The sequence below is a fragment of the Cetorhinus maximus genome, chromosome 10 (assembly GCF_964194155.1).
Source record: "Cetorhinus maximus chromosome 10, sCetMax3.hap1.1, whole genome shotgun sequence".
In the NCBI taxonomy this organism is placed as follows: domain Eukaryota; kingdom Metazoa; phylum Chordata; class Chondrichthyes; order Lamniformes; family Cetorhinidae; genus Cetorhinus; species Cetorhinus maximus.
Window position 1 is genome coordinate 72,907,327 of NC_135888.1, and position 12,798 is coordinate 72,920,124.

The following is a 12,798-nucleotide window of genomic DNA, read 5'->3' on the forward strand; positions in this document are numbered from 1 at the left end:
AGTTTTCCGACTGCTGATGCCAGTGCCTCATTAATCAAACCCCTTCTTCCCACACTACTCTTTGAGCCACGTGCTTAATTCGCTAATCTGTTTAACCCTATGCCAAGTGGTTTGTGCACAGGTAACAATCCAGAGATAATTGTGTTTGATCTGCATTTCAATTATGACCCTAACTCCTCAAGTTCTTTTAGCAGAATACCATTCCTAGTTCTGCCTATGTCATTGGTCCGCACATTGACCGCGACAACTGGATCTTCCTCCTCCCAGTCCAAGTTCTGACGGGCATATCTGTCCATGACAGTATCGGTAGGAGTGACCACCGCACAGTCGTTGTGGAGACCAAGTCCCTCCTTCACATTGAGGATACCCTTCGTCGTGTTGCGCAGCACTACCACTGTGCTAAATGAGAGAGATTTTGAACAGATCTTTCCACTCAAGACTGGGCATCCATGAGGCGCTATGGGCCATTAGCAGCAGCAGCAGAATTGTGCTTGAACACAATCTGTAACCTCATGGCCCAGTATATCTCCTACTCTAACATTACCACCAAGGCAGGGAATCAACCCTGGCTCAATGATGGCAGGGAATCAACCCTGGCTCAATGATGGGTGCAGGAGGGCATGCCAGGAGCAGTACCAGGCATACTTAAAAATGAGGTGTCAACCTGGTGAAGCTACAACACAGGACTACTTGCATGCCAAACAGCATAAGCAGCAAGTAATTGTCAGAGATAAGTGAATCCACAACCAACAGACCAAATCTAAGCTTTGCAGTCCTGCCTGGTGGACAATTAAACAGCTCACTGGAGGAGGAGGCTCTACAAAAATCCCCATCCTCAATGATGGAGGAACCCAGCACATCAGCGTTGAAGCATTCGCAAGAAGTGCAGAGTGGATGATCCATCTCGGTCTCCTCCGTAGGCCCCCAGCATCACAGAAGCCAGTCTTCAGCCAATTGGAGTCAATGGGAATCGGGATGAAAACTCTCCAATGTTTGGAGTCATACCTAGCACAAAGGAAGACAGTTGTGGTTGTTGGAGGTCAATCATGTCAGTGCCTGGACATGACTACAGGAGTTCCACAGGGTAGTGCCCTAGGCCCGACCATCTTCAGCTGCTTCATCAGTGACCTTGCTTCCATCGTAAGGTCAGAAGTGGGGATGTTCACTGATGATTGCACAATGTTCAGCACCATTTGCAACTCCTCAGATACTGAAGCAGTCCATGTCCAAATGCAGCAAGGCTGGGACAACATCCAGGCTTGGGCTGACAAATGGCAAGTAACAATCGTGCCACACAAGTGTCAGGCAATGATCATTTCCAACAAGAGAGAATCTAAGCATCACCTGTTGACATTCACTGGCATTACCATCGTTGAATCCCCCACTATCAACATCCTGGGGGGGTTACCATTGACCAGAAACAACTGAACTAGCCATATAAATACTGTGGCTACAAGCGCAGGTCAAGTCTCTCCACCATCTACAAGGCACAAGTCTGGAGTGTGATGGAATATTCTCCATTTGCCTGGATGAGTGCAGCTCCAACAACAATCAAGAAGCTCAACACCACCCAGGACAAAGCAGCCTGCTTGACTGCACCCTATCCACAAACATTCACTCTCTCCACCACCGATGTACCGTGACAGCAGTGTGTACCATTTACTAGGTGCACTGCAGGAACTCACCAAGCCTCCTTAGACAGCACCTTCCAAACCCATGAACACTACCATCTAGAAGGATAAGGGTAACACACTTGGGAACAACACCCCCAAGCCACTTACAATCCTGACTTGGAATACATTGCTATTCCTTCACTGTCGCTGGGTCAAAAGTGTGGAATTCCCTGCTTAAGAACACTGAGTGTACCTACACCATATAGCCGTAGCAATTCAAGAAGGTAGCTCACCACCACCTTCTCGAAGGCAATTAGGGATGGGAAATAAATGCCAGCCTAGCCAGCAATGCCCACATCCCATGAATGAATAAAATAAATCCTTTAGAACAGTTAGGAAACCTTAATAGTACCAAAAAAAACCTTACAATTATTAATAAATTACACATTCTTAAACGATAAAGGAGCAACTCACCAACCAATCATTGTTTCCACTGTGACCTTGCGCTTTGATGGCTCTCTGAATGTGGTTGGCCACAGACTGAGCCCCAATGCTGGCTAGCTCTAACAGACTTTGGCCTCTCCACACTCTTTAATGGGCTCATTAGTGTGTGCTTGTGCCTCGCTCACCGCGCTTTTTGATGGGCGTTTTGCGAGCGCTCGTCCCCCTCACCAATGGGTGCTTGCCTCTCCTTGTCGCGCTGGTTGACTGGTGTCGCTCCCATCACTGAGGTGCACTTGCCCCCTGCACCCCCTCTCCCCTCACTGACAGGTGCTCTCCCTCTCCCTCTTCTTCCCCCTCCCCCCCACCTCATCGGCAGGCACTCACCCTTCAATGACTGTAACCACTTTGCATAAATAAATTGTGGCAGGAGATTGAGAAAAGTGTTTTTCCTCACCAAGATCTCATTCAGTCTGATTTTTAAAATGCTGTTTTGCATGTGAGTTTGGGTTCAGCCAAATATTTTGGTTATTTGTCCTTGGAATGAGAGCTTCAATGAGAAGGCCAGCATTTATTGCCCATCCCTAATTGCTGTTGAGAAGCTGATGATGAACTGCCTTCTACAACCACTCCACTAATGTGTAAGTACACCCGCAGTGCTGTGAGGGAGGGACCCAGTGAAGGAAGTTACAAAACAGGATGATGTGTGACTTGAGGGACTTGCAGGTGGTGGTGTTCCCTGTGTTTGTTACCCTTGTCCTTATAGGTGGCAGGGGTTAAGCTGGTAAGGAGCCTCGGCAAGTCACTAGAGAGAAGCTTCTAGATGGTACACCCTACTGTCGCTGTGTGTTGGTGGTGGAGTGAGTGAATGTTTAAGGAGGTGGATAGAGTCCCTTGGAGTTGCATTCATCCAGACGAGTGGAAAGTATTCCATTACACTCCTGACTTGTGCCTTGTAAATTACAGCTCCCCACACGGTTGGTCCTTCAGACAAAAGTTGTAGGTCCGTGAGTCAGATTGGCCATTCCTGACCCCTTCCTTGACTGCAGTGCAGGACCCTTCAATCTTGGCTTTTTATGATGATCCTTATCGAAAATATTAAAAAAGCATTCCCTGAAGGCGTTCTGCTCAATAATGAACATATTTCCTGAAGTCATCCTGCCGGATGATCAGTGCTTAGCACCCTTTAATCTCTTTAGCCTGTTACATTCCTTGGCCCAGGCGGACCCACTCGTCGCTGATGATGTTTCCACAACCGAAACAATGGACCCCATTCAGGTGAAGTATCTCTGGCTCCCAGACTGATATGCATGTAACAAGTTCCTCCTTTTTAACCATTGTGAAGTTATTTGTATGATAGCTGTTGTCTGGGGCCATTTGTTAGAATGGCCTTCCCAGCTTCTTAATTGAGTTAACTAATGGCAGCTATCTGTGTCGCTGTTGTGACAATGCCCCAATGGCCTTTCATAGTATCGGTTTTGCTTCGATATTGGAATGTTATGAAAATTAACCCCTGACAGTATAGCTTGCCTCTGTGTGTTTTTCATGTTGAGGTTTGGCCTGTTTATTTGCAGTACTTGTGTCTGTGGGTTTTTGAGGTTTTTATATTTCATAAAATCCAGTTGGAGGGGATTCCGATCTTACAGTTATGACTTGAACAGTGGAGTGATTTTTTTTTCCCTGATTCCCACTGGCTTCAATTTTTCTGTTGCTAAACTCAATCAAATGTTGTTTTGATGTCAAGGGCAGTCACACTCAACTCACCTGGAGTTTAACCCTTTTGTCCATATTTGGACCAAGGCTGCAATGAGGAAGGAACTGAGTGGCCCTGGAGGAGTCCAGAATGAGGATTGGCGAGCAGATTATTGCTATGAGAGTGCTGCTTGACAACACTCGGCAACACCTTCCATCACTTGACTGCTGAATGAGAGTGGACTATTGGGTAGTAATTGGCTGGATTGACCTGTCATGCTGCTTGAGGGCATGACATACATGGGCAGTTGTCCACATTGTCAGGTAGGTGCCAGTGTTTCTGTGCTGGAACAGCTTGGTTAAGGCTGCAGTTCATTCTGGAGCACCAGTCTTCAACATTTCAGCTAGGATATTGTCAGGGCCCATAGTCTTGGCTGTATCCAATCCCTTCACACCTTGTTATCATGTGGACTGAACTGACTTGTCTGAAGACTAGTATCGATGACAGTGAGGACCTCAGGAGGAGACGGCGATGAATCATCCATTGGAAGATGGTTGCAAATGCTTTAGCCTTGTCTTTTGAACTGATGTGCTGGGCTCTACCGTAATTGAGGATGGAGATGTTTGTCGAGTCTCCTCCTCCTCCTGTTGGTTGTTAATAGTCCATGACCATTCATTATTGGACATGGCAGGACTTCAGAGTTTTGATCTGATACATTGGTTTTGGGATCACTTAGCTTTATCTATAGCATGCTGCTTCTGCTGTTTGGCCCACTTGTAGTCCTATGTTATAGCTTCACCAGGCTGGTACCTGATTTTTAGGTATGCTGTCCCTGACGTGCTCTTCTACAATCCTCATTGAACTAGGGTTTATCCCCAGGATTGTTGACAATAATAGAGTAGGGGATATGCTGGGCCAATGTTAGCAATTGTGGTTGAATAGCGCCTGATGGATGCCCAGTTTGAAACTTCTAGAGTGGTTCTTAATCTATCCCATTTTGCACGGTGGCATGCTCCATAACAAGATAGATGGTGTCCTCATGTGAAGGTATGATTTTATCTCACAAGGACTTTGCTGTGATCACTCCTACCAATACAGCTATGAACAGGTGCATATGCAACAGGTGGATTGGTGAGAATGAGGTCAAGTCGATTTTTCCCTCTTGTTGGTTCCATCACCACTGCTGCAGGCCCAGTCTAGCAATTATGTCCTTCAAGACTTGGCCAGCTCGGTCAGTTGTGGTAGAACTAAGTCACTTTTGATGTTAGATATTTAAATCTCCCAGCCAAAGTACATTATGCTCTTGCTGCCCCCAGTGCTTCTTCCAAGTGGTTTCAACATGGAGGAGTTACTGATTCATCACTTTAGGGAGGGTGATAGATGGTAATTAGCAGGAGGTTTCCTTGCACATACTTCACCTGATGTCATGAGACTTAGGGCCCGTAGTTGAGGACCCCCAAAGCCACTTTCTCCTGACTATATACTAATGTGCTTCCTGTAGGACATGACATAGCCAGGGATGGTGATGGAGGTGACTGGAGCATTGGCTGTAAGGTGCAAGTCATTGAGATTGACTTTCATGCTTTTGCTTGACTAGCCAATGGGTCAATTCTCCCAATTTTGGCACAAGCCCCAAATGGTTATGAGCACTCTTGTACTACTTCTAACTGGATTTTGCAAGTTTGTAAATGGTGGGTGTTGATGGAATGTTTAAACTTGCAGGGCAAGCCCTACAGGTGAACACGATTTCTGCAGTCTTTTATGTTGGGCAGTAGAGATGTATAGAAGGAAATAAATGGAGAGTAGTAACTTGTTAGGTGATATGGAAGCATGGACAGCTTCTTGTTCAGACCAATTCATTAAACATACCGAATCTGACAATGTTTTCACCTTTCTGCTTTCTTTTACCAAGGAATCCTGGCTTTAAGGAAAAGTATTTTTTTAAGCAGGTTTTAGCATAAACTCTAGAATTTATAAAATGATTGTATATTTTCCATGAAAGAAGATTACTGTATATTAAGAAAATAATTTTGATGTTTTAAATCAGTTGCAGGGAGCAAAACCCCTTTTAAAATAGCAAAACAGGAATTATGTTGCTATGCAACAGTTATGAAATTAATAATCTTGAAAAGTACTAATAGGGATGGCAGATGAATTTAATCTCAAACCTTCATTTCATAATGATGTAAAATGTGAAGCAGAAGAAACCCATTTAGTTTTACCAAAGGTGGCCAACATTCTTCTTCTTTATTCACTATGGTAATATTTGGCAGATTTATAGGAAGTAATCTGTGGATTATTTGATAAATGTTTTATTTTTTGACTTATTGCTGCTGTAAATAATTAAAGAATTCTTCATATGGACCATCCTTCTCTTCTATTTGTATGAGCTGCAGACTTCTGTGACTGCTGGAATTTCATAGAATTGTAAAATGTTTACAGCACAGAAGGAAGTCATTCAGCATCCATGCCAGCTCTCTGCAAGAGCAGCTCAACTAGTCTCTCACCCACTGTCATTTCCCTGTAGCCCTGCAAATTTTTTCTCTTCAGGTGCTATTCAATTCCCTTTTGAAAGCCATGATTGAAACTGCCTCCACCACCTCCTCAGTCAGCGAATTCCAGACCCCAACCACTTGCTGCATGAAAAAACATTTTCCTCATGTCGTCGTTGCTTTGTTAGCCAATCACTATAAATCTGTGTCCTCAGATTCTCAATCCTTCCATCAATGGGAGTGGTTTCTCTCTATTTATTTTCTCGTTTTCCTCTGTTAGGCTAGCTGAGGAAGCTAGAGCAGGCCTCTTAAACAGAGGCTGATGTAATGGCCCTTGGGCCTGCTATTCCATGTAGACAAGAGGATAGTGGGCAGAGAGAGTGGCACCATTCGAGCTGCATCTTCTTGATGAGCAATTTTTTATTTTGTGACTTTGAGATGGCTTGTTTCCCATCTGCTGTTTGTTCTTTTCCATGAGAAATTAAAATTGGCACTAATTTGATTGGCACTAATTTAGCTGTTGACTAGCTTCTTTCAAAGATTTGTAAAATACCTCTAAATTCACATGTATATAAAACAATTAGCTGATAATTTAAATTTATGGAACCTGGATATGTTCTCGTACAGACAGATTAAAAATATAAGCTATCTTTTGTAGGTGTAATCGTGTCCTATACACAAGGTATTGCTTTGATAGCGGTATCTTTTTCATACTGGTCACCCCAGGCTTTGTTGCTAGCTTTGTTTGCTGACACAAATGCCAGAATTTTTAATTAGCATAAAGTCAGCTGCCTTGTTGACATTTCAAATGTTAAAAATATCCAGTAACTGCTTTTAAACTTAAGGTGATGGCTTCATAAAAATGCAGTTATACTGGTGGTTTGCAAGCCAGGCACTTACCCTGAAGTAGCATCTTACAATTATCAATATTTTGAATTGGCTTCTGATTTCAGGCCACTGTTGTGTTGAATTTTGTGTCTACAGCAGTATAACCGGCCATTAAAGTCCTATTTTGAATATACATGAGTATTTGTAACAGAGCTTTTGGTGGATGTAAGCTCACAGTGAGAAACTATCGTAAGTCAGATTTTTGGCAGCTTGACAGCTAAATTTTGTCCTGTTGAGAAACACGTTGGTTACGTTGCCTGGATTAAGTTATTCAACACATGACTCGGTACTTGCAAAACCACCAGTCATTTATACTAATAGTCAACAATATTTCTTGAGCAAAGTTCCATAGAAAAATCCACATGAATTATTTGCAGGTAGTCTCCAGTTAAACATAATGTATTCATGTAGAATTATACTTACATTCTTGACCAAAGAATAAATGTATTTCTACTTGCCCCTCCCTTCCTTAAAAGCGTGTTTCGTACTATTTTTGATGTAAAAGGCAGTGAGCTGATGTGCTCAAATACTATTGCCACTAGGAGGAGCACAAGAATGGCCCAGAAAACTGCGCAAGATTTTCCTCCCTGCTTGTGGACAGAAACAATTTCTCAACACGCTTCAATTTGGAAATTGTTGGCAAGAATTACAACTCACTTTTCCATGCCACAAATAAAGCTGCTGCTCACTATAACTTTTAAATTTGTTAAATTTTTGATTTAAGTGTAATGTTTATTCTCCTAAAGTAAAATTGTGTGCAGCACTACTTTCACATCTCATAAACTTTTAAAATTATTTTTTAAGCATACTCCTGAGAAGAGGATATATAGGAAATTGAATGTTCCCTTTCATTTCAGTGGAATACAATGCAACTCTTGACAAAGCTCTCTTGGTATGAAATAAATAAATTTGAAAATATTATTCATGATTTTCACTCAATGGTTTTAATTTAAAAATGTTCTGATCCTCTCACTTTATAGTACTTTATCCCATTCATTGTTATTTATTTTGGGCTGCTAATGAATAAATAAAACGCCCAAGATTAAGAATGTGAATGTGGTGTATATGTGCAAAAGTACAATTCCCAAGTGTACAGCAATGATGTATAAGGATGGTACACCAGTAGAGGCAGCATGAGTACATGGAGTTGTGTTGCTGTTTAAAATAGCAGAATGCCACTTAATATCATTTTATTGTATATTTTGACATCTCTAAATCCTCAGTATCAGATTTGGATATTACAATTTCTGCTTTTAGTGTTTATCAAAAAGAAGGACTCATTATTTAGAAAAAATTTAGCACTTTAATTCTGCATAGGTATTATACAGACATAATAATTATCACCCTTTAAAATGATGTGTAATTACATTTTCAAATAAATGTTTGATTTGGAATATATCTTATGCTGGAAGATTTTTTTATATAGGGCATATCATTTTTGAGTTGGTTGGACAGTACTTTGCTGACAGCTATAAATGTGCCACAGCAGTTTAAAGGATGTTATTCAGTGGTTTTCTCTCTGCACTTGTAATTTGGCTTTGCAGCTTGCTATGCTGATTTAACTTGTCATGCAACGCTCAGGAGAATGAGGTTTTGAAAACTATATTTCATGGAATTTTAAAGTTTTGAAGCTGATTACATTTTCATGTTTGGGTAATTAACACCAATACAATATACTTTCTGGAATGCAATAATATGAAATGAGTAATCTAGCTGTTCAGTGGTATAATTCATGCGCAGGAACAGAGCATACAGAATTGGCTATCTTTTCAAAGAAACTGTGGGGTTATTCTTCACCTTCACTGCAAGAACATAAATCAAGCAGGTTCTACAACAGGGAGATGATTCTCTCCACCAGAATATTCATGGTGGAGGTGAACATTACCCACGAAGTATTCATTCAAAATATGCATATTTGAGACTTTTGGGTAAACAAGAAGTTTAACTTAATAAAAGTTTTCTGAAAAAAATCATGTTAATTTGCACCTATGAAGTACAAGGTAAGAGCAAGAAATAGAGGGGAGAAATTCTATGCTTGGAATGTACTGCATTAGATGAAGGTTAACTGAGACTTTTTCTGCATTTCTATTAATTGAATTGTTCAGATATTTTCAGTTATTGAAACTTGAAATAACAAAAGGTACGAAGTGCGGTGGTTGAAATTGAAGGCTTTCCCTGAAGTGTATGTCTTAAGAAAAAAATGGGCTTTCCAGATTTTAAGAACTAAAGTACAACTTCAAATTGTAAGACTATCTTGAATATACACTCATCACTAATGTGTATTAATGTCATATGAAACTAGTTCTACTTCATGAGTTTTTAAATAAATATATTGGAAATTCAGAAGCACTGAACTGTTCCAGTTAACTATCACCTCATTTCATTTCCATAGTTGCACATGCAAGCGCACCCCCTCACTTGCACACATACTGTTTTTTAATGTGGTATCACAATATGTGCTATATTAAACTTCATTTTTTTTCAGGCTGGTCGAAAAGAAAGGGGTGATGCACTGAATGCTGCGATTGACAAAATGACCAAAAAGACACGGGACTTGCGCAGACAGGTATGGCAAATTATGGAAGCAATTGTTAAAAAGAAGCATTTGTTTAAATGACGTCAATATGTAGATACTTTTTAAATTTAAAATATTCAGTAAAGTGGTGAGTTCATAATTGTGCAGAAAACTGGTTGAAGTTACATTAACTTAACATAACTGAATCATCTTAATTAAATATCATGGGATTTGGCAATTTATATCTTATATCGAATTTGTAAATATATTGATATGAACTTAAAACTCCATGAGGGCAATTTTCATCAACTCTGGCTGGCAGGAACTATTTTAGAATGAATCTTCAGATGGGCAGTTGAGGCAACTGCTGAAACCACACCCCTCATTAGCCCATGCAAATTGGGGGTTCCATGATGCTTGTAAGGTCCTGATGCAGTTTGTATTGGTGCTTGGAATAGAAGCATATTAAAATAAATTTATCAAAATCTGAGCCTGTATTTGCGCAAATGTAAAATAAAACTAATGAAGACTTCTACCTTAGCATCTGTGTCAAATGTTGCCACAGTTAAAAGTAAATTATATAAAAATAGACTAATTACTGATGGTTATTTAAAACTACCCTGATTTCTGGGTTTAAATGGGTATTTTTTTTTGTCTGTAATTTATAGAATATCCAGCATTGAAAATGGCCTGGTGCAGCACAGATGTCCTGTCTATTGACTTTTGTTCTAAAATTGCTGCTTACACTAAATGTTAGACTAAAGCAAGTGAATGTGGTAGTAATTATTTTTGATGTCCGCTAACAGTGAAACACCAACAACGTGTAATATAATGTGGCAGTAGTACCACCGAAGTATGCTTTCAGAAAACAGGTTGAGCTTAGAGAATGGTCAGTTATTAAAATTGATAATTAACTCAAAAATGCATTGTCTAGAGTTGGAACACTTTTAATTTAAACCATCTTTAGAAAATGTGTATTTCAGTACATAGTTCAGACTGCTGTTATTGTCATGGTTTTTCAAAATCTGTACAGATATTTTACGAACAATATGCAAAATAAGAGCAGAAGTAGGCCATTCTGCCCCTCGAGCCTGCTCCGCCATTCATTAAGATCATGGCTGATCTCTTCGTGTTTTGAATTCCGCATTCCCATCTACTCGCAATAACCTTTGATTCCCTTGCCTAATAAGAATCTATCTACCTCCGTCTTAAAAATATTCAATGACCCTGCCTGCACCGCCTTCTGGGTGTGTTCCAAAGTCGCACAATATTGAGCGAGAAAAAAAATTCTCCTGACCTCCACCCTAAAAGGGCAAACCCTAATTTTAAGACAGTGCCCCTCCCTAGTTCTGGACTCACCCACAAGAGGAAACATCCTTTCCACGTCCACCTTGTCAATACTTTTCAGTACTTCAATCAAGTCACCCCTCAGTCATCTAAACTCCAGTGGAAACAAGCCCTGTCTGTCAAACCTTTCCTCATTAAGACAGTCCCCCTCATTCCATGCATTAATCTAGTAAACCTCCTCTGAATTGCCTCCAACACATTTACATCCTTGCTTAAATAAGGAGACTAAAACTGCATACACTGGGCTGAATTTTCCCCCCGTTGGGGGGGGAAGTTGATGGGCGGGCGTGTGCGGGCACGCTTCCGATCGGCGCCCCCCCGATCAGAGGCGCGGCGCCATTTTACGTGGGCGGGCCAGTTAAGGCCCACCCAGCGTGACATCCGCAGGGAAGCGCTATGCGCTCCCTGTGCCGGGGGGGGGGAATTCCCTAAAATCAAGAGTGCGCTCTTTCGCGCATGCGCATGAAAGAGTATACTCATCTCCGAGGTTAAGTGCAGCCTCAGGGAGATTGGCTCTACATGCAAAAATATTAAAAATAGAAAAAAAAAATTCCCTTACAAGTGTCCCCTCGTGTGACAATGTCACATGAGTTGGGACATGTTCATAATTTCCAACAAAACTTTATTAAAAATTTTAAAACCCTATATGAACCTCATCCCGCCTATGGATAAGGTTTCATGTTTTTTCTACTTCCCGCCGGGGCTCCTGGCCTGCCCGCCAACCTTAAGGTTGGACGGGCAGGTCCACTAATTACTGTAATTGATCTGTCAATGGCCTCAATTGGCCTTTGACAGGTCGGTGGGCGCGCAGCTGATTTTGCTGTGCTCCCGCCTTTCTGAAATTTTGAATGGGGCGGGGTGCCGTCGGGAGTTCCGTCCGACATCATCCCGCATCATTTTACGCGTCGGCGAGCGGGCCCCACCCCCGCTCGCCGATGATAAAATCCTGCCCACTGTTTGAGATGTGGTCTCACCAATGCCCTGTATAACTGAAGCCTTACTTTTATGTTCAACTCCTCTTGTAATAAAGGATACCATTCCATTAGCCTTCTTAATTATTGCTGGAAAAAAGACATGTCTAAGCAACATGTCTACAACAAAGACCAAATTCATTTCAATAACATAGTTCGACTTATAGGTAGGTTAAGAACAGGTAAGCTACCTATTGAATTTCTCCAAGTGTGTATTAAACCCAAGGTTGTGCCAGTTTTAATTTCCAATAGTTTGGATAATGTTAAAATGAGAGAGAGTCCCACAATCAAGTGAGCGTTTATGCGAGATGAGATTGAACAGATTGGTAGTAGGGATACTAATTTATGCCACGCCCTACACTGCGCTTGTTCTAAGGTGCATAAATTACTTTAATTTTTCGATTTGTCCGTTTATGCTACTATATTGCCTCAATAGATAACCGCACCATAAACAGTGCCCGTTTGAAACATGTCTGCATCATAAGCTCACTTAAGCAGAAGCAGTTTGGCAACGCAGTTAACAATGCCACTAAAAATGTAACAAATCTCTCTGACTATGTACTCTCAGAAAGCGAGGAGTTTGTCCTTGCACATGGTTTTAACTTTGATGTGCCTTCATCCCAAATCAAATGGGAAGAGGTATTAGCTGAGTTCGAACTCCTCTACTCCCAACTATCACGCCGCAAACCAGCGTCTACTGAAGATACTGAACCCTCAAAAGCGTACCTAGCTGATCTAATGCACGCATATTGCGGAATTCTGAATGACCTGTTGCACTTTCACATGCAGCATAAATGTCTTACAGCGTTGCAAGGCTTTGAGACCAACCCAGACATAC

At 41.4% G+C, this 12,798-nt stretch overlaps 1 protein-coding gene across 2 annotated transcripts in view; it reads left to right on the top strand.

Moving 5' to 3' along the window:
• The window catches only part of ctnna1 (catenin (cadherin-associated protein), alpha 1), a 184,214-nt gene that overhangs the window by 124,937 nt on the left and 46,479 nt on the right, over window positions 1-12,798 (top strand). For both annotated transcript variants that reach the window (XM_078550616.1, XM_078550615.1), the window contains exon 8: window positions 9,613-9,693. In XM_078550616.1, coding sequence (XP_078406742.1) covers window positions 9,613-9,693 — 81 coding nt within the window. The remainder of the gene's footprint in view (window positions 1-9,612; window positions 9,694-12,798) is intronic.